General features: G+C 42.3%; 1 protein-coding gene across 1 annotated transcript; it reads right to left on the bottom strand.

Moving 5' to 3' along the window:
* Nucleotides 1–10,275: 10,275 nt before the first annotated feature.
* On the bottom strand, nt 10,276–20,712 carry SLC30A10 (solute carrier family 30 member 10). Its single transcript, XM_071425863.1, has 4 exons — nt 20,130–20,712; nt 19,595–19,678; nt 15,901–16,137; nt 10,276–15,166 (listed from the first exon to the last, which is right to left on the bottom strand). Exons 1-4 carry the CDS (start codon nt 20,641–20,643, stop codon nt 14,700–14,702), a joined length of 1,302 nt encoding a protein of 433 aa, XP_071281964.1. The 5' UTR covers nt 20,644–20,712; the 3' UTR covers nt 10,276–14,699.
* Nucleotides 20,713–22,599: the final 1,887 nt, after the last annotated feature.

Below are 22,599 nucleotides of genomic sequence, written 5' to 3'. Positions count from 1 at the left end.
TGGCAATGTGACACAAGTGACAGTTTAACCTGCAGCACCTCAAAAAAGGAGATGAAAATTAAGAGCAAGCAGGAAATATTCTGAGGCCCCCTGGCAGAGGGACAGCAGCTGGCACAGTTCCAGGTACCTCACAACCTGCTCCATGCTGCAGCTCCTCCTGGCAGCACTGGAGGAACAGCAGTGGTACCGACAGTGCAGCATTGCCAGTCTCACTCTGTGTGCAGTTTGTGTAGAAGAGTAGAGAACCAAGGAGTGGCAATGAGGAAAGAAAATGCTGCTTTTAAACAAGTGCAGGATGCTTTTGTTTGCAAAACAGTGGTAGTTTAAAAATTGTGGATTTCCTGAAGCAACTCTCATAGAGTGATTTTCTGTAAAGCAGCTTTCTTCCAGCTTGGGAAGGCATGAATCAGTGGCAAAGTGGAGCTTCACTGGCAGCATGATTCATCTCACCTTTGACCACCACTTTCTGTCTCTTCTACAAATCATTATTACAAATTATTACTGACTCAAGAATGAACCCTTTGTTGATACCAAAATTCCACGTGTCATCAAAACTTTGACCATGATCCAGTGCCTAGTAAGCTCAATAGGATTTTAAATCTATTGCACTTCAGACTAAACTTGTTACTGAGAATTCAAGATACCATGGCACAGACCCTACCTTGATTTATTCCAGCATGAACTGGGATAAATTCTGTTTGCAACATCAATATGAAGCCAGAGCAAGTGAAAGATTTAAACCAGTACAGTATTTATCAGGCTTGCATCTCTGGCTTATGTGAAGGCATAAAAAGCAACACTTAGAGCCAGGATCTTACATAATGGCTCTGGAGATTATGCTGATCTACAAGTGTAAAGGTGAAGTCTGACTTCCTACCATTTCATATGAATTCCCCTATGATTTCTCTGTTTTACTGACATCTCACCTCCCCCTGGGGAACTTTGGGCATAGGTGGGGGATAGAAGACAAGAGACAGCAGTCATTCTCCATTCCTCAGAAATAAATCCAAAGTCTAAGCAGGCCACTTTTAATGTCTCTCAAGCAAGCACTGAAGTGGACCCTGCTTAGTTACATCTGGCCCAGACAGATGCATGCACAGCCAAAGATTGCACTAAGATAACAGTCATTTGTTCATTTGGATTTTTCCTGTTGAACAAAAATTCAACTGTGATTCAGTTTACATTAAGTTACCTTATTCCATTCTGAGATGCAAGTGTCAGACTGCAGCTGTAGGGGAGGGCAGCTCATCAGGGTCATGCTTTTTAAGGATCACGTAAGACATGTCAGGGAACTACCATGTAAATGTATAGTCCTCTCACTACTGAACACTTTCTGATCCCTGGGCAATGTAACAGAAGAGGTGCATGCTTTCAAAGCTGGCTAAGTAGCTAATTACTTGCTCACTAAGAAACCCACATAGTTTAAAATAAATACTTAAGTTGTTCTGTGTACAGCTTACAGAAAGGAGATTTCTGGCTGCACAGTGTGATAAGCAGATAAGAAACAAAGGATGTACTTCAGACAGATAATAAAATTCCTGATAGTACAGACCCCTGCTCCCATGCAACTCCAGTTCAGCACAATTTCCATAAAAGTAAAGGTCATTACTTTTCATGCAGGACTTTATGAAATATTTCTTGGAAAGCATAAATAGAATTCTATTGCCAGCCTAAGACAAACAAAAGGATATTGGCCCTTGACTGCCACAGGCTTGTGACCAAAGACCAAATAACTTCCTTTCTGAATCCACAGATGAAGCAAAAAGCTTGAAATAGGCACCAGGACTGGAAGTCAGTCTGAACATTCCTTTCAAAGCTGTAGACTCATTAACTTCTTAGCTGCTTTATTAAATCTGAGCTATTTATAGAACCACTGAAATCAATGAGTCTGCTGATTAAAGTAGATCTACATGCATAAATCCCAATGTACTAACTCATAACTGGACTCAGCCTCACTAAATCTGAAGTCAAGACAAAGCAACCAAGAAACAACAGTAACACATGCTCCTGACACCCCTTTCATCATAGCTAGCTTGGCCAACCACATCAAACACCATTAAAAAGCAAAACTTACATCAAAAATTCTCAAATCAACTAGAAGTTGGAGAATTTGGTCTGCATTATAAACACTTCAGGCTCAGAACCACTAACCCATTTTATGTTACTAGCACATCTGTCAAAATAGGGATCTGACCTTAATTCTCAGGTGGTCTTCTAATAAAGAAACAATTAGTAATATTTAGAGCAATAAATTTCAATGTATTTCTATATAGATCAATGTTTCTAAGCATTTACCCCTTAGTGTGTGATCAAACAAGACTTCAGATGGTCCCTTTACAATGCCCAGCTGGGCAAACAAAATTCAGCCTTATTAACATGGTCTTATCACTAAAAGCCCAAAGGAGAGAGGGGATCAAAAAGAAAATTATCCAGAGGACAGAGCCATTCATTCAGCCAGGAAAAACAAACAGCTGTGATGGGTGCCACAGTGGAAGTTCATGAGGTTCAGTCCCACAGTGCCCATGATCTCAGTGAAGAGATCTTCCAGTGAAGGTGGAATCATCAGTCCTTCAAATTAGCTAAATTCATTTTTAAATAACCACCAGTCTTTCATGTCAGCTGAACTTCATTTTTCATTAATTAGATTGAAAGATTAAGTGCCTAGAATCTTTGTTGAAGATCTGTTATATTTCTTTTCTTTAAATGTGTAACAGCAGTCAAATTAGTCAGAATCGTTTAATCATTCATACAAGAAAAGTTGCCTATCTCAAGAGTAGTGCCCTTGTAATCATGTTGTAGACACAGTTGTATTAATCTGGTGTAGGATAACAGGTTCAAAGCTGTAAACCCTGGAAATTTTTTACCATATGAAAGGTTATTATAGGCATTAACTCATAATGTCTGTTTGTTATCATGACAGAGCCAATTCTCCAGGGGTCAAGAGGTTTATGCTAAATCACATAGCGCTGAGTAAAGAGCACGTATAAACCTCTATTGTCACTGAACCCAAAACACCCTCTTTTCTTCCCCGAACAATAAATAAAGAACAAGAGACAAATGTGAGCGCATTCTTCTGGACCTTGTGCTCACCTCAAGTGCTCTAAAATGCTCTCAGTGTCTTAGGAAAAATCATGCCTCAGAAGATGCTCTGGGTTTTTCTGAGCACTCCTGTTGGGGGCAGATAGACCAAAGTGGCAAAGGCAGGAATGGGCTGAGCAAAGGTCAGTCTATTGGCAGACCCACCTGCAGTCTAGCCAGCCTGGTCTTAAATAAGACAAAAAACAGATTTTAAAAAGAGGTGGTTTTTCAGTGCTGTGGATGTGCAGGACCTCAAGGATGATCTTGAGGTTATCTGTGGTGTTTGCCAAAGGGATAACACTCAGCAGCTGGAGAGAGCTTTGTCTTGGAGTCACTATGTGACCCTGAAGGAAGACTGTAGAAAACATTCAAGTCAAACACTTCCTATACCTCTGATTTTACATGGTTTCCTACAAAAACTTTGACGGCTCACAAGTATTTCCTTAAGCAGCAGTATTGCAGAGTATCTTTGTATTGATGGTCTTCTCCAAATTGCTTGAAACAAGTCACCACAGCCTTTTCTTTTCATGTTAGTGGTAGTGGTGGTAGTAGTGCTAAAAAACAATTCACCTTAGCCACAGTAACCAAGATGAGTTTCCACATCTTCAAACTTACTAACCTATGGTCAGTTTTCGGTAAAAAAGAAAAAATTGGCCAACAATGTATATTCAATGTCCACATCTAGATATATAATTGAGCAGCAGTTCTGTAAAGGGCAAGTTAGTTTGCAAGTTCACTGCACTTTCAAGCCCCAGACCTAGTCACTTTGAATTACTCCATTTTAGATTTTTTGCAGGACTGTGTTAAGGAGGTCTCCAAGCAGAAAAACAGCAAGTGCAAATTGGCCAGCAGCATGCTGGGGAGGGAGAGATTGGCAGCCCTGAACAGATGAGCAAGGAAGAAAGGAGATTAGGGGGCCCCTGGATGACAGGGGAGAGAGCATCTGAGAAGAGCAAGCAGAAGGAAAATAATAAAAGGAATTGGAGGGGCCAAAGTTTGGAGTGCCCAGATAGAGGCAGGGTGGAGCAGGGCCCAGCATGCTTGTGGAGGGGTGATAAGAGCTGGTCAGACTGGGGCTGTTTCCAGCCAAAAATATATATTGGTAGTTAACTACCCATTGAATAAAGTAGTAGGAGGACTTTTCCAAGGGGACTGGCTCTATTTGTCTATCCATGCCCCCTTCTTTTTTCCCTGGGCACATCTCACTAACTTTTAAACAACACCTTTGTGCTCCTCTCTACCCAGACCAACCACAGCAGGGAAAATCCTGTGTGAGCTCCAGGACAATGAAAGTGCACTTATTATACCTCTGCTCTTCACGCAGCTTCAGTACCTAGTGGAAAGATGCCTCATGCAGCTGGGATCCACATGGCAGTATTCAATAATGGTACAGAATATATAGCAAATACACACAAAACCCGGATGCTAGGGTTTCTGCCAGGCAGACACCCAGGGCAACTGTGAAATCCTGACATACTGAATTGGTCCAATTTCAAAATGATAAGCAAGAAGGAGACACCAGAGAGAAGATATGAGGAATACCCAGTAAACCTATTTTATGGCACTCTGACTAAAGCATGAACTTGCATTTGCTGAGACAGGGTAATAAATATGGCCATATAGAGTCAGTATCATATGTGTGTGTGCATGCATATGATAAATATGAAATAAATGCATGCATATATGTGAATGTTCCCTAAATATGAGACATTTCTCCACTTTATCAGACCCACTGCTTCTGGCACTTGTTGTTGAAACAACCTCCATCCTACAAGAGGCTCCATACGTATCTTCCTTATGGATCCTTGTCCTGAAGCCACATTTACCCAGAATGATTTTTGCTTTGTGTGTGTCCCATGGGAAGAAGGTTCCCCTGACCCATGCAGGCATGGGGCTGGACAGAGATGCTGGATTCAAAGAAGGCAACAGGCATGCTGCCGAACTCTTTGGCCAAGTGAACAACTGCTTTGAAAGAGCTCTGTGAGCCAGGCTCCTCTTTGTTCCCCTCAGCCTCCTGTTGCTGCTGCCTCGCATGATTATTCTTTGGCCAGGACACAGAGTGCTTGGAGAGACAGTGTCTTTCAGAAGGAAATTTAAGTGTGAGTTGGGAGTTGCAAAGATAAAATAATTTGTGAAAACCTTTGACATCTGCCAGAAATAATAAATAGATACATACACAGGAACCTGCAGGAGTACAGGGTGATTACTTTGCTGCTCCATGGTCCCTGGAGATCCTCATTGATCCTCAGAGAAATAAATTTTCATCCCCTTAGGTGACAGCTGAGTCACTGTGTAACCCCTCCTTGCTGTGCTGGCAGCCTGGTTCTCTGCCACATGGAAAAGAGCAGAGGACAGGGACAGATTTTCAGCCAGTGAAAATAGCCAGAGCTTCCGTCTAGCCAACACGCTTCCACTTGCTTCTATCAGCAGATAGCTTTCTCTTGTATTCCTGCACCAGAAGCCAAATCCCTTCCTTCTTGGGCTGGAAAAGAAGCACAAAAACATTGATGCTCAGTCTGCTAAAGGCAGGCTTTGGGAATAGCCTTCATGTCGGCCCAACCACTAACCCAAAAAGATCAGTTTTCTTCTTGGGGTAGCAATATCCTGCCTTACAACCAGGAGGAAGCATAATCCGTTTCATCATTTGTAGAATTTCATAGCTCTTAGGAGAATTATACCTTCGGATCTCTGCTTTTGATTTTTTCTTTCTTTTCACACACACAGTGCCAGCATATTAGCATAAAAGTTGTGCCAATGTTACTTTTAGGAGTTGATGGACTTGCTGTCATTGTGAGTGTAAGGAGCTGGCTGGTTAAGATCATATTTCAAATTTTATATAATAAAGGGCAGAGGCAAAGAGGAGCTACTGCAAACAAGAGGAAAAACTGTGTCTGGAGACAATAGGAATCAAGGGAAACAGTAAAAAAGCCTCAGCATATTTTCAAGCAAGCTGCTTCCCTTCAGGCAAAGAGCATTGGAAGCATGAGGCAGAAAGATGCCTACACCACCGCCCACTTCTAGATGGCCTCACAAACTATGCTAGGAAGCACAGGTGGCACTCAGAGAACAGCATTTATGGGGACCACTGAGGGAGCTCCCCAGGTTCCCACTCTTCCCTCTCTGAAAGATTCAGCAAATCCTTCCCCATCCCATTTGTCCTAGGGGATGCAGGACATCCCTTTGCCACAGCACAGGCACAGTGTGGAGCAGATGGTCCATCACAGGTCCTCTCCCCCAGAGCTGGCGTGGCTGTGGGGGAGAAGCTTCTTCCTCCTCAATGAAAGCTGGGTAGCAGCTCCTCTGAGCACTATGCAAAGATCTCAGGGGGCTTTCTTTCCTTCTCTCATGAGTTATCAAGCTACACCCAGAAAATATAGGGCTCACTGAACACCCACTTACACTCCCAGAAATTACACACCAAAAGTTCATGAGTAGAAGGGTGCTCCCCAGATGGCAATGTCACCAAAATCATTTGGGGGCAATTGTTTGAAGTGTGCATCAACCAGCACAAAGAGCTGCAGGTACTCTGCTGCTGGTAGGTGTTTTGTCACAGTGTAGACCCTGCACACTGCTGGGCACTTAAAGTTCAGCCATAAAAAAACAATTTCTGTGACCAATTTGGGCAAAGGAAACTTTCTATGCAGAAAGGCCACCATCCCTACTTCATATGGGAACTCTCTTTTTAAAAAGAAACAGCTAACTAAAGAGAATGTTGCTCTGCAAGATGTCATGGCATTCCCTGTGCTGATTTCCCACTGTCTGTTGTTCTTCCTGGTTTATAGCCTGGGGGATAGGCTCATCGACATCCAATGCTTTTTACAAGACTGATTTTTAAGGTGTTTATTTAAAAAAGGGTCGCTTTCTACCACTTGAATTACACAGTCTTTTACTTGAAAAATTTTCTATACTCTAGGCTGTGGACCTACTGTGTCATGTCAATGACTTGTGTAATGTCATCACTGGGTTATTTCCCCACAAATACCCTGAAGTTCCTTACCACTGTTTTCTTCCCTCCTCCTCACCGTAGGGTGGCCAGCAATGTATGGTTAAACAGACACAGAGCTTATTAAACAAGGGTGAACACTGAAAAAAAAAAAAAAGTACTAGAACTGGAAGGAGGTAAAGCAAAGGGCAGTACCATATCGAACGTGCCACTTGCCTTGCATCTTTAATTTCCAGAGCCGTGCAAGTAGCTGGGGTGATAGCATTATCTGCTGACTGCACTGCTGATCAGGGCAGCCTCTCCCCACCCAGCTTGCCCTGTGCACTGATGCAGAGGAAAGACAGGAAACCTTTCCACCCTAGAGCCCAAGAAACCACCATCAGCTTCATCTCCTTTTCTACCTGCAGGTTCTGCTACCTTGCAAAACAGAGTGGAGGCTCAGGGACCAAGGCCCTCATCAATACTGGCAAATTAAACCAAAACTGGGAATGAATCACAATTGTCTGTATTAGTAAGTTGTTCAAGCATTTCACAGTCTGTGCCAATTACTGCTCTCCCAGCCATTCCCAGACACAGTCCAGAGTCAAGGACTTAATCTGAGCTGCCCTCAGCAGGGAGCCACCCTCTCCCAGAGTATCTCCCTAGCATAGATAGAAGCTTTTGTGTGCCAGCTGCTCTCTGTGCCTGGAAATGTCCCCAGGTATAAGTAATTGACTAACATACAAGTAGTTGATAACAATTCATGGTTGTTCAAATGCCTATTATCTCTGTTGACCAAGATACGTGCTTCTTTCATCAGACAGACAATGTCATCTCAGCAGAGACAAGTTCAACCAAAACTTCTATTGGCTCTCTAGAGAGCTGATGGTAAGCATTGCAATTATGCTTTTCCAGCTACCATTTTATAGCAAAATAAGTCTCTTCCTGTAAAATACAACTAGAACTCAACAATAAATTCCGTATTTGAATCAGAGGGCAAAGCTTGTGTCCTTGAAGTGATAGAGGCTTAGTCATCCCTGATGAATACCTCATTAACTTCCACTGGCATTTCACTGCACATTTCCTACTCTTTTTTACTGAACCTCAACCTTATCCTAACTGGAAGATTCACTTACTGGCCCCCAAATATATTCTAAATTTGCCAGAGAATTTAACTGATATTTCATCCCCCATTTGCGATCACTACTATTTCCTCACTTCCTCACTTTTTTTGAGAAGCTGTTTTCAAAAACACAATCTACCACATCCAGTCCAAACTCATCTTATTTCTGTAGTTTCTTGGAGAGTACAAAAGTACCAAAACAGTTGCAGCCCTCTAAGGTGGAGGAATATATTCTGTTCCAAAAAGACCAAGATACAAAATAAGGGCCTCCGTGTAGAGAAGTCCTGGAATTTCAAGTGCCTTATGTCTGTCTGCAACAAGGAAACTGTTCCTACGCAAGGTCCTACACCCGGGTCATGGCAATCCCAGACACACCCACAGTTTCAGCAGAGAAGTGGTTGAGAGCAGCCATATAAAGAAAGACTTGGAGGTGATGGTGGATGAAAAATTCAACAAGAGCTGGCAATGTTGCTTGCAGCCCAGAAAAGAAAATATATCCTGGGCTGCACCCAAAGCAGCATGGTCAGCAGGTAAAGAAGGTGATTCTCCTCCTCTACCCTGCTCTAGTGAGACCCACATGCAGTGCTGCATCCAGATCTGGGGACCCTAATGTGGTAATCACATATTCTCTGAACAGAGAGAGACACAATTCTCTCCCAGGATTTTCCTGGGAAGCTGTGAGAAAGCTCAGAGAAAAGAATTCTTATCTCCCATTTGCTGCACCTGTTGTTGTGCTCATGTGGAATGTGTTATGGAGGTGGTTTACCAAAGGATGGTTTCTCAATTGGACTCTGGTGATGGTGTTTTGATTGATTGACCAATTAGGTCAAAGCTGTATCAGACTGTCTGGCAAGGGCAATGGGTTTTTCAGTATAGTATAGTATAGCATGGCATAGTATAGCATAGCAATAAAGCAATAGATCAGCCTTCTGTAAGCATGGAGTCAATGCTCATTATTCCCCTTTCAGGGGCTTGCCGCTACTATATCCCAACATGAGAAAGACATGGAGCTGTTGGAGCAACTCTGACGAGGCCACAAAGTTGATGGGAGGACTGGACATCCTTGCCTAGGAAGACAGGCTGAGAATGTTGGGGCTGTTCATCATGGAGAAGAGCAGGTTGTGAAGACACCTCATGGCAGCCTTCCAGTATCTGAAGTGGGGTTACATGGAAACCAGAGAGAGACTCTTCCTGAGGAACTGCAGTCATAGGACAAGGAATAATGGGTAGAAACTGAAAGAGGGGGAATTGAGGTTAGTTATTAGGAACAAATTCTTTATTGTGAGGGTGATTAGACACTAGAACAGGTTGCCCAGGGAATTTGTTGGGTGCCCCAAACCTGGAGTTCAAGACAAGGTTAGGTAAGGCCTTGAGCAACCTTGGTAAGTGGGAGATATCCCTGCACACGGCAGGAGTGGCAGGACTAAGTAATGCTTAAGGTCCATTCCAACCCCTTAACATTCTATGAATCTATGTATAATTTTAACTTTGTCAGGAATTGCTTTAAAAATGTTTTTCTGTCTTCCAAATCGCTAATCGTCCATCTACAAGCTGAGTAACACCAACCATACACAAAAGCACAGGCAATCTATTGGCCAAACATTTTACTGAACTGAACCTCTTATGTAGCGTTTACGTAGCATCTGCCACTCAGACAGACTCAAAGAATAAAAAAAAAAGAAGCCAAGCACAATGACCACTGCCTCCTTATTGATTATTGTAAACTAAATAAGTAAGGACATGAACAACTGGGCAATTGGACACAACAGGGTAGGAAGCAGGTGGCAGACACATGATACTGATGCTAAGAAGAGAGAAATATACGAGGGCATCTCCAGGATTGCTGCTCCAAAACAAGGACCTAAACTTGTAGTGTTAGACCTCATCCCATTTCTAGCATGTACATTCAGGTCACAAAACCCAGGAGTGAGAATCACAATATACGCATTCAACTTTCTGCATGTGGCAAAATGCAAGGCTGCTTACAGAAGAAAAACTTTTGGGTGTTGATTCCCTTTTCTTCCAAATACACAAAAATTTGCAACATTAACTGCCTCACAGGATGACAACAAATTTCACTCATACAAATATCTTAAAATTATCAAGAGACACAAGCTCCCTACTGCTAGCATAGATCAAGCTCAGAACAAAGTTTTATTTAAAAATACACTTTATTCACAAGACATTCAAACTTCATTTTGATAAAAATATAGTTGTACATAAAAAACTTAGGTCATTTCTCACTAATAGTTAATAAAAACACAGTGAGATTCAGCAATCATGGAAATTACATTTTGGCACATTAAATTACTTAAGGAACAGAAAAACTGGAGGAAACTTTTAAGCAACACAGCTCCGTAAATGTAACAATCTTACACAGTGACATCCTCACATCAAGGTATCACTGTTCAAATAAAGTATTTAATGTAGAAAGTGCTTCCACTGTACAGCAAAGTAGTAGAACTTAGGAATGTTCATGGCTTATGAATTATCTTTTACCAAGCTTTCCCTCAAGATGTTGACAAATGACCAATGAACCCTCCTGATTTCATTATATCTTCCCAGGTTTAGAAATCCACCTTTCTTAAGAAGTTGATTCAGGTATAGTGTTTATAAAGAGTTTAATTATACATAAACACATGTGTACACATCTCAGGATGACTTCTTAGATAACACTTCTACACAGACCACAGGACACAAGGTAGTCCTCAGAGTAGCTCACATCAAACCATCTAGAACTTGGGTAGTGAACTTCTCTTTGGGAAAAATTCAGGTGGCATGTTCCCTTCAAAGTTCAGAATAAAAGGGAGTATTCAGGACAGCAAACATTATAATCAGGAATGAGAAAGGGAAAGAATAGGAAAAAAATAAAGGTCAAAAATTGGTTTGCAATGGTAAGGTGTGTCACATAGCAAAACCAGAAAGTGGGTGTATTTTAATAGAATGGAGTACAAAAATTAAACCAGTGCATAAAAAGGGATTTCTAAATTGTATTTTTGGTAGATCACCATGACCAGGCCAACAAAACCATCCTGCTTTTATGGAAGAGAAAATGAGAAAAAACATTAAGAGGGAAAAAACACACTTGCATTATGAGTCAAGGTAAGTACTATAAAGAAGACAAGGAAAAGGAAGTCAACTGAAAACCGGCAAAACAAAGGCAATAGTCCTGAAAATAGTAGCAGTTTTCTTTATAATGAAGAATAAATGCCTGCATTTAGAGGGTTTCAGAAGAAAAAAATTTAAAATCAAATCGGCACTTTTGGCACATATGAAAAGGTGACAAAGAATTTATTCCCTTTAAGAAAAGGCACACAACTGATGAAGGCCAGTAAATTGCTTTTGCTTTCAATGTCATGTTAACTTATTCCAGGTTTCACTTTTACTGCAGAATGATCTAGCAAGCCTAGCAAAGGTTTTGTCATCATTCTACTAGATCACATTCATGACTGGCTACAAATCACATCCACAGGAGGCGGACAACCAGCTGAAAGTCACACATAATTTAAGCAGACTTCCTTTGCCACCAGCAGCAATGGACAGAAGGGACAATCATTGCAAAAGAACCTGAAAACCAAGAAAGACAATCACAAGGCAGTGTTTGAAGCAGACAGAGCAGCACAATCTACCTGCATTTGTCAGGGAGGGAAATAAAGTGATTCAGCTAAAGAGCCAAGAACAGAGCTTTTATGACAGTGCAATAGACTACAAAACTGAATTTAGAACAAGTGCTCATAGATAAGGGCTAACATGGAAAAAAACTGTATCTCAAACTGAGGGAAGCCTGCTTCAACAGAATTAGAAGAGATATGCCAAGAACTGAAGGGAAATAGGCCAATACAAAATACACACGGATTGGAATGAAGTCTCCCACAGAAGTAGAGCAGGGACACACAGTACAGGAGAAAAATATTTTGTTACTCAATGGAAGGCAAAGATGCTGGTCAGAAACCTTAGTTGAATACCCTGAAAGTCCCAACACAAAAAAAGAGCAAGATTTATCTCACAAATAACATAGCACTGTTGGTTTTGCTTGCTTAAGTAATGAAGCAAATTTAACATATTTTTGTTTTCTAGATCTTAAGATTTCTATAATCCCTGGTATTTTCCCATTTATTCACAGGCAACAGTTGCAGTACATTCAACCAGACATGAGAAAATACAGTTTAAGAATGTGATTTCATTGTATTTTCAGGTTACAACACTTTTCAAAGTTTTAAAAAATACATAGCCACAGTTTTAACACTGGAAGAATAAAAATTGTCCATTTTGACAAATACCCCAACATCACACATACTAGTTTTCTTTAATCCCGGAGTAAATACTGCCATTCCAGCTCTCAACCATTTAATAAAATATGTATGCATATATGTATATATAAATCAAATTACCTGATTTAAGATACAAATAATTATGAAAGGGTGCTTGGTTTAGAGGCTATCTGGGAAGAAAGTTATTTTTTGTTATTCTGGGAGATTTCTATTCCAGTTCTCAAACCATGATAAATACATTTGTTATTCACATCTAAACATCATCATAGGTGAAAATAAAGAGGGGAAAAAAAAAAGAACAGAAGAAAGGGCTGTCTTACATCATAGCACATGCTTTTAAAAAACAGACGAATTCTTACAATGTTTCCTGATTTACATTAACTCGTGCAATAACTGCCAAGCAAGATCCCACTGCTGCCAACGGAACCAAGGAGGCTGGAGAATCAAGCTCTTAATTATATTAACAAATAGGTTGTTCATTTATATGATACAAACTTACAATAAAATGATATCAAATATCTTAATTCATCCAAAAATCTGTTTTAAAGGGGTAATTATAATTCTAGAAATGTTCTATTTAGACTGAAATCACTGCTTCAGTAAATACTACATTTCAAGCAGTAAAATATCCTGCTGTGTGTTTCAATATTCATTGAATTATTGCAATCACCTTTATTAATAAGGAGTTGGTTGCTTTTAAGCCACCCCTACAAGGAGGTCCTGGTATTTTCCCAGCCCAGGCTGGAAATCAATTTGCCCTTTCTGTTAAGATGTTACTGAGGCAAAGACACAACTATTTTACAAAGGTGTCCCTGTAATAAATAAATGGATAAAATAGCCTGTCCAGGCCTCACATGCCATTGAAAGGCTGCTTTTTGCCAGCAAATTATATTTGGAATCTTCTGAATCTGATCTGCATAGCCAGGGAGATCAAGCACTAGACGCAGTGTGGATTGAGTAGTGGGTTTCTCCTCCCAGAAACCTGTGGAACACACCAGACTGAAATCTGGCACTGGGGACAGGGCTCATCACCTTGTTTTCCTTAGAGCACCCTTGCATACCTTCAGAAAGAGCAAACAACAAAAAGGTAGTAAACTGCTTCACTAAATACACTTTGAGATACATATTTGGGCAGGGGGAGGAGGACCAGGGCAGAGGGTAGGGTTCAAGGCATCAAGACCTTTAAAACCAGCCAACAATAAATTATTGAGACTAACCCAGGAAAAATTTCCTGGTTTAAATTTTTTAAAGATCCCTCTAAGTGATAATACTGCAAAAAAGACTTTAAAGGTGCTTCCTTAATTAATGCAATATTAAATTATGCCTTAATAATAGAATTGCAGAATTTCAACTGTTCGTAATAAACACATTAGCTTATTTATTCAGCACTAATAACGACAGCCTCAGTGTTAAAGATAATGCAATTATCCTGCACAATGGTGAAATAAGACCATGGCTCTTGGAACTTGTGTTGTCAGGAGAAGGCTAACAAGAATTTTAAAAGACTGAGTCGTACAATCACAACAGTGAAAAGATAAAAGTTAATTGGATGACTACCTGCATTTCCATTAGCTAGAATCAGTACAGACAACATTAGTAAGTACTTATTTGCTTTCATGACAAGCAGTCTGTTCCTTAGCACACTCATCTGTGATTAGGCTGGGACTCCAGTATTACTTGTAGAGAAGCAAGACCAGCTTCTGCTTTGTCCCAAAATACAGGAGTCAATCAAGAAAATAACACAAGTCATAATTCCTGAGTGCTTCCCCTTAGACACTCTTAATTTCATTCACAAACTCCACTGGCCAGAATTGTTACTGTTAAAAATGAACTGTCCATGCAAAAATGGGGTTTCAGGATCAGTAAAGCATCTCTACTGAAGTCCTTTATAAATATACAGTACTTCAGCCCAGTACAATCATTAACTGGCCACAGGGCTTTCAAGAAACAGCTCGCTCCAGCAGGAAAGGCCAGAGGTTCTTTCCCAGTGCTACTGGCCACGAACTGCAAACATCAGTGCAGACAGAGAGCGACATACCCCATCCACTCTAACAGTAGGAATTCAGCCTTAGTTTGGTAAGGAACTGGGTAAGGCTGCATCACAAAAATCACATGAATGCAACAGCCTTGGTGGAAATCTTAATCCTTATTTCAGATACAAGGGGGTTTTAGGTGTGTTTTGGTTTACAGCTAAAGCACAGAAATCTTTTAGCCACACCAACTTCAGCTACAACCACCAATGCCCCCCTTCCCAGCCAAGATACGTTTGCTCCATGACAGCACAACACGGAGCAGAGTGAACTGCCTAAAATCGTGTACTACCCGACTGTGATTTGTCACCAGACACGTCACTATTTTTCACATTCTCATCTACTACTGGGTCCTCCATAGGGATTTCAACGTCACTTTTCCTTGAACCATTGTCTTTGTGCTGTGCAGAAAGGGAGCTTTCACTTTTCTCCATGTAGCCATTCGTTTCAGCCCGGGGGGGCTCCCTCTGGCTGCAGCACAGATGCGAGTCACAGGCTTTTGAGATGCAGGGTGAGCTGCACAGTAGATGTGAGGTCTTGTGGTCAGCGTACTCAGGCTGGATGGTCACAGAATGGACTCCTGCCTCGTGGAAAACCTTCCGTATTTGGTAAGCAGCACCTTGGTAATCAGAAGGGGTTCGGCACTTGATATGAAGAGTGGCGATGTTCCTCCCACTTGCAAGCTCCCAGACGTGCACCTCATGGAGGCTGCTCACCCCTGGTACATGAGCTAGTCTGTCAGCTGGAAAGCATAAGGGAAAGGTATTAGGGGCTTTGATGCACTAGCTAATTATCAGCTGCCTCACTAGGCACCCTATCCAAAAGCAGCAGTGTCAAAACCATCATTTTAGAGGAGATTGATTGGTACAATGCATCTACTCCCAGCTGCCTTCAGTTCGGCCTCCAGGTGATGAACATGGCGCCTTTCCTTTTGGATTCACCCATCCTTCAGGCTCCCAAATGGCAATTTACCAGCTGTTCACAGAGGAAATATTACATCACTTCCTCTATCAAGACCCCTCATTTTCTGTATTCTTTAAGCCCTGAGCATGGGGGAATTCCAGAAATACCCACAATTAACCAGTGTGAACAGCACCTAAGAACTACAAAGTTAACTAACCTTAATGGAAATTTCTAAGATGTTTTGGAAGCTTTTTGGAAGCAGCCACTGCAGGATTGAAAGATTGTAACTCAAAGTTGTTTCTTTCACAAATAACCCACACAAAGCATTAACAGATCAAGACCTGGTATGTTTGATGTATTGTTGGAGTACCACATTCTCAAAATGCATGCTTTAACTAATCCAGAGAGATTTGAATCATGTTGCTAGGACACAGTCATGTGACTATTTCTCACAGTTCTTGAGAATTTAGAGCTATTATGAATAAATAATCCAAACATGTCATTCCACCAATAACATATGCATTGAAATCCACCATTAAAATTAACAGCATTTCAACAACAAATTTGACTTACTCAGTAGTTGCATATCAACACCTTTGGGGACCATCTGCAACAAAATAGTTGAGGTCTCCTTTATAAGTGGGAATGCAGAAGACAAGATGATGAGCACCATAACTATTGTCAGGCTTGGATCAATGTAGCACTGCCAATTGCACGGAGCATCCCCCAGAGGCCGTACATAGAAGATAGTAGCAGTAACTACCACGACCACAGATCCAAGTGCATCTCCCATAACATGCAAAAGAACACCTGAAACAAATGGCACAATTTCCATTAGTGGGGTGGGTTTGGGGTTTTTTGCTTTGTTTTTGTGGGTTTTTTCCTGGGTTAGGTGTAATGCTGCATTTTTCAAGTATGTTCCACTTGACATGAAGAATGCAATATTCCAGCCATTAATATCACAACCAAAGTTTTCAGTAACAGCTTTTGGAAAAAACAGCAAGAAAATACTGACTCTGAAGCACTGCTGTTTGAGTGGGATGCATTATTAAGCATGTAGGGTATGCTAACAACTGCTGTCCAGCTGGAATGCCATGGTAACACAATATGTGCTTGCTTAAAATGCATGAAGATTATTAACAGATCCTGGCACGTTAAATCTAAATTAAAAATTCATGACTAAATCTATCCATTCTATTCTGGGAGTGGAGAGCTGCAGACCACCCCCAGTAACAGTTACCTTCCCCCACCAGTTTCTGTGACACTTCTGAAATCTGAAAAATTGCCTAAGTGAAATCTAAGCTGGCTCCAAATACCCTCAGACTCCAATTTTTAGATCAAACTAGATTACCAGTCATATTAAACCTTCTTCCATCAATACTACTAGCCTTCAGACCTGTCAAAAACCAGAATCTGGTTCTACAGTCAGTCACATTGTTTAGTGCCTGGACTACTCTGAGAGGAATGCTGGGCACTTCTTTTTACATCTTATAAAGATGGTTTTGTACACAAGTTAAAGACATAAAACAGGCTCTTACAGTAACATATTTAGCTGCTCTTTAAACTACAATGACCAAAGCAGTCTTTCTGCTACAGAGTTACAAAAATCCAAGAATCTATTTCTTCTTACTACTCTACATAAACTTCCCTCTTCCCATCAGTGCTCAAACATCCAGTTTTGTTAGATTTTACTGTTCAGACTCAGATTTTATTCCAACCCACACCTGAATTCAGAACATCTCTCCGTATGAAGTGATTTTCTTCGTTAATATTTTTCTTTAGGGGTTGTGAGAGAAGAAAATGAATCATCTCTTTTTAACAACACTATCACATAGACTTTCAAGTGAGAAACTGTAAAAGGCTCCCCCAAAACTCACTAACAACACAGCAAAGAGTTTTGATGGTGCTGGATACTGGATTAGCCCTGGAACTCTGCCCATGCTGGTGTTTCTTACCAGCTCTGTACATGCACCTTGATCTGTACAAGAAATGAAGGCCACACACAGCCTCTGGAGTTTCTCCAATTCACTTGGGTCAGATAAGAAAGTACAAGCTCCTGGTGAGTCCAGCTCTTTCTGCTGGAGTCAGGCATGTTCTGCCCCATTTGGCAGACTACCACGGGGTTTTACTCCTCCTAACAGAGTTGCAGTGTTTCCTTTTCATTTACAAATAGTCCTGATTCAGCATGGGCTATCAGCTGTTGCACTAACAAGAGGAACAGGCAGGATGCAGTTGCATTGCCCAGGCAACTAACAAGAGAGCACAGCTTATAAAGAACAGGAAAGTGTTTCAGAAAGCCTTCTTGCGAGTTAAGGAAAAAAATTAATTTTAAGAAAATGGAATTTTTTAAGGAAAAAAAAAGAAAAAATATGTCAGAATTTTGATGAATTAGTAATTGAGAATACAGAATTTGGAAAAATGTTTATTTTCCATTCTTAACGTCATTAACACATATACCCTGGTAATGCATCACAGAATTAGGGCTCAGACCAAAATTTGTCCATTTCCCTACCAAATCCCAAAAGCTATGATTATAAGCTGGAATAAAGAATTAATTTTTAGTAAATGAAGTCTTTATGGTAAGACCATAGGTAGCAGTTTCCAACAGCTTGCATTCCAAAGTCTAACTGAAATACTCTGTGTATGCTCAAGCAGTAAAAGGAATAATTTCACACTGCAATAATTAATCCTGTCAGGCAGAATCTATGGATTCCTGTTCCTACCAGTTATAAAATCAAGGAAACCATTCCTCTGCCAATCCACTTCGTTCAGCCATGTTTTTCAGGGAGGCTCCCATTCCACAACAAAAGAACTTTTTGCCAAGTGACTATGAAATATACAGTTTGTAACTAACTTAAAAGGAAAAGGATGGAGTGAAACAGAACTTCAAATACACATATCTTTGTAAATATTCCTTACCTCTATAGTCATAAAGACAATGAAAATAGATTTTGCAAAGCTGACATACTAAAGTAACACTTAAAATTTCTTTTTAAAAAGCAAAGACAATCCATATCTTAAAACAACTGTCACAAAATTCTTTATCCTTCAGACATTTTTTGAAGGCTTCCAGCATCTTTATATCTAAGCATTGTGGTTCAGGCAAGCAAGGTCTTCTCTAAAGCAGTTGGTTCCTTACTCTCCTCCATCCCTGAGTGTGATAGTTTGCTCATCCTTCTCCAAAAATCTCATCACTATAATGCCAATATCCAGTGACACCAACTTCTAGACATTCAAGTAAGTGCTGCATCCTTAGCACATGCTTTGATTTTCCAAAGCATCTTCCCTTACAGATGTGTTTGTGTAGTTCTGTAAACACTTTTGAAAGACAGACACACACACAAATTAAAAAAACCAGCAAACCCACGTGCCTGACTGCCACATTGACCTCTCAAGCTGAATTCATGCAAAGCAAACTCACACAACCTTGGGGGAATATCAGCTGCTGATCAGTGACCATAAGAAACCTGAAACTACTAATTCTAATTGAGGTTTCTGACAGTCCCTTCCTTGGGACAAACTCAGTATTTCATATCCTCAAAGATATTTGCTTTTGGCTCTGCTCAGAGTAGGTACATAAACGTGTATGCAGAGAAACACCTACACAGACAGGGAGAGACATGTGGGTAATTTATTCCTAGGAGTAGCTTTATGTTTCACTCCATCCATGAAAATCCACAGATTCCCAGAGACTTGCCAAATTACAATGTAGGAAGGGCTGATCCTGTCACACACTCTCACAGGAACAGGTTCACACCTGCAAAAACACCATGCTAAAGCACCAGTTTCGGAACCATTTTCCTTATGCTGACAACAAAACATTATCAACCCTGGGATTTAGAAGGGTTTATGTTTTCTGCCTAAAAGCATTTTAAGGTTGAAAACTGCTCAAATACTACTACATCAGTGACACAAAGATTCACATCATAGCTCCCTGTGTAACGTTCCTGTAAAGACTCTAATGACTTGAGCTTAGTGCAGCAGGGTTTGTGTCCTTTCCAAGTATCCAGCTGCACTCTTCTAAGAATAAAAATCAAAATGTGAGCATGCTCAAAGCCAACTCAGCATGACACTATTTTGTTACTACTCATGCTATTCCATATAATCAAAATCTTTCTGCTAGAGAATAACTGGATCCAATTACATGGATGAGCCCTGGACTTCTCTCTTTCTTACTGATATTTGTGTGTGCATATATAAATCTGAAATGGAAACCATAAAGTGTTTGAAGTTAGTTTAACATGAGCAGCATAGTCCTATGCCATACCTCTGATGTTCAAGGCTTCAGACTTTTTCTCTTTTTTCTTTTCAGACCCCTCTTCAGGGCTCTTTTGGTCATTTGGTGAATCACCTGCATTCAAAGAAGAAACGCTGTGTTGTGTATAAGTTCTACAAACAGAAAAAACATCAACCTTCTCAAAACCAACTTACTTCAAAGAAGACAAGAAGAAAACCAAAAACACTCCAAAACGTTAACCATGCAGCTCCCTGGGCAACACCTCCTTCCACCATCCCGGGGGCACGCCCAGAAGCCCAGGGTAAAGTACAGGGTGAAAGAGGACCCGGGTGCCTGAGTGAGCTTAGTGAAACCCCCCGGGGCCCACGAGTGGCCTTGGGGCTTTGAAAGGGCCCAGAGGATTGGGCCAACAGCCCGGCGGGTCCCGAGGGAAAACGAGACGGGGGGGGGGGGGTGGGAGAGAGAGAGGATGGGGAAGGGTGAGGGAGGCTGAGAGGGATGCTGGAGGGAGGGGAGGGCAGAGATGCGGGACACCAGGGGAAGGCGAAGTGCAGCCGAAAGGCACCTGCTTCATCCTCCTCGCCGTTCGGGATGCCACCGGGCACATCCCGCAGCGCGGCGGCCGCGGGCGGAGGGGGGCACGGGCGTCGCCCACGGCAGCAGGCGCCCCAGTCCTGAAAGACGAGGAGCCCCACGACGTTGACGGCGAGGCCGAGGGTGCCGACGATGAGCACCAGCTGGGCGTCGTCTATGGGCTCAGGCCGGGCGAGGCGGAGGACGGAGTCCACGAGGATGGTGAAGCAGAGGGCGGTGAGGAAGACGGCGTTGCTGAGCGCTCCCACCGCCTCGGCGCGGCTGTAGCCGTAGGTGGCGCGGGGACCGCGGCGGCTGCGGCGGGCGATGCGCCCGGTGGAGAGCCCCACGCAGAGGGAGATGAGGTCCGAGAGCATGTTGAAGGAGTCGGACACCAGCGCGATGGAGTTGCCCAGGTATCCGGACACCAGCTCGGCCACGAAGAAGCCGACGGTGAGCACCAGCATGAAGATGAGGCGGCACGTCTTGCCCGAGTACCGCCCCATGGCGGCCGCGCGGCCCGGCCGGTAACGCTCCGCACCAGCGCCGCCTCAATAAGAGCGGCCGGGCCGGGCCGCACCGCCCCGCCCGGGGCACCGCCCCGCCCCGCCCCGAGCAGCGGCGGCGGGCGACACGAAATCAACCAAAGCTGGAATAAAGAGAAGCTGGATGGGCCGCGGGGAGGCGCGGAGCCGGCGCGGAGGCCAGGGAAAAGCCCTCTCGGGCAGGCAGAGCTACCCAAGGCTGTGCTGCCTGCGCTCCTGGGACGCCGAGACGGTCAAGTTCCAGCGAAGGATCCAATAATTACGGAGCTTTGGTGCTTTATTGGCGACGAAAGTACCAAACCAAAGGCCAGAGTGCCATCTACTGAGCCAGCTCATTTCCAGCCACCAGCCTTTAAAAAGGTGTATTAAAAAGCCAAGGGAATCCTGGGCTGTATCCAAAGCAGCGTGGCCAGAAGTTTGAAGGTGGTTATCTTCTACTCTGCTCTGGTGAGACCCCACCTGCAGTGCTGCATCCAGATTTGGTGGCCCCAACATAGGAAGAACACGGAGCTGTTGGACCAAGTCCAGAGGAGGCCACAAATTTGATAAGGACTGGGGAACCTCACCTGTGAAGACAGGCTGAGGATGTTGGGGCTGTTCATCGTGGAGAAGACTGTGGAGAGACTTTGTAGCAACCTTCCAGCATCTGAAGGGGGCTACAGAGGAGCTAGAGAGGAACTCTTAATCAGGAATGATAGTTACAGAACAAGGAGCAATGGTTACAAACTGAAAGAGGCAAATTTAGGGTGGTAAGATACTGGCAGAGGTTGCCCAAGGAACTTGTGGATGCCCCATCCCTGTCAGTGTTCAAGGCCAGGTTGGATGGAGCTCTGGGCAACCTGGTCTAGTGAGAGGTGTCCCTGCCGTGGCGGGGTCTTGGAACTTGATCCTTGATCAATAAGGTCCTTTCCAACCCTTAATATTTTATTTTTCTCTGAAAATAGTACCTTAGTGTTCACAACTCTATCATTACCCTATAATAAAGATAATTGCATGCACTTTTTAACCTACAGGATAGTCTACATGAACCGTGAAAAGGTAGTAAACCTCTGTCTTCTATTGGTAGATGTTTTGTTGCTGTTGTTTTTATGAAAGTTCTTGCAAAAATGACAGCCTCACTTGCAAATGGAAAAAAGACAGCTGAACTACCAATACGTCATTTCAAATTGAACAGCTAAAGCAGCTGCTGTAAAATCAAGTCATCCTCTGCTATGGGGTTCTCAGTATCAGAACTGGGCCCAAAAATAATAAATAAAATATGTAAGACCTAGAGAAAATTAGGTTCTTAAAAACTTCTCTGAAGTTGGGAGCATTTTAGCTATGCCAGAGGCAAACCAGTGCTGAGGTACCACTTCAGCAGCTACAATTCACACCAAAGTGCCACATCACACATTTCACCACACTTGACAAGGCACCCATTGCTGTCAGATTTTAAATCAGCAAGGCCAGGGAACACTATCTTGTCCCACCTACCTAAGACAGTGTTCTCTACAACCAGAAATTCCTTAAGGACCTCGGGAATTTCCTCTTTGTTCTAATTCTGAAGCAGTTGCATTGTTACTGCTGTTGACTGAGTTGATCCCTTGCTTGAATACATCTTTTACATGAGGCCTCTCCATTTCACCTAATTCTGTGCACAGAACCCAAGATGTGTATTAACCTCTGGAGTGGACTTGAGCAGCCTTTCAGGGGGTGGTCTCCCCTGCAAAGAATTACCACACAACTCCCAATTAAGCAGACATTCACACACTTGATATCCTGCAATATGCAAATTAACAAATGCATGAAAATAAATGTATTGAAATGAACCTTACCATAAAAATAAACAGAGTTGTCGGAGAGGATAGAATAATTTACATCAACACACATTTCAGCTCTAGAGCTGCAACTACGGACATAGGATAAGACATGCTCAAT

Source organism: Agelaius tricolor, unplaced genomic scaffold (assembly GCF_023055355.1).
Source record: "Agelaius tricolor isolate 1412-34295 unplaced genomic scaffold, bAgeTri1.0.p SCAF_1, whole genome shotgun sequence".
Taxonomy (NCBI): Eukaryota; Metazoa; Chordata; class Aves; order Passeriformes; family Icteridae; genus Agelaius; species Agelaius tricolor.
Note: the sequence above shows the minus strand (reverse complement) of the source record. Positions and strands in the feature narration are given on the sequence as shown.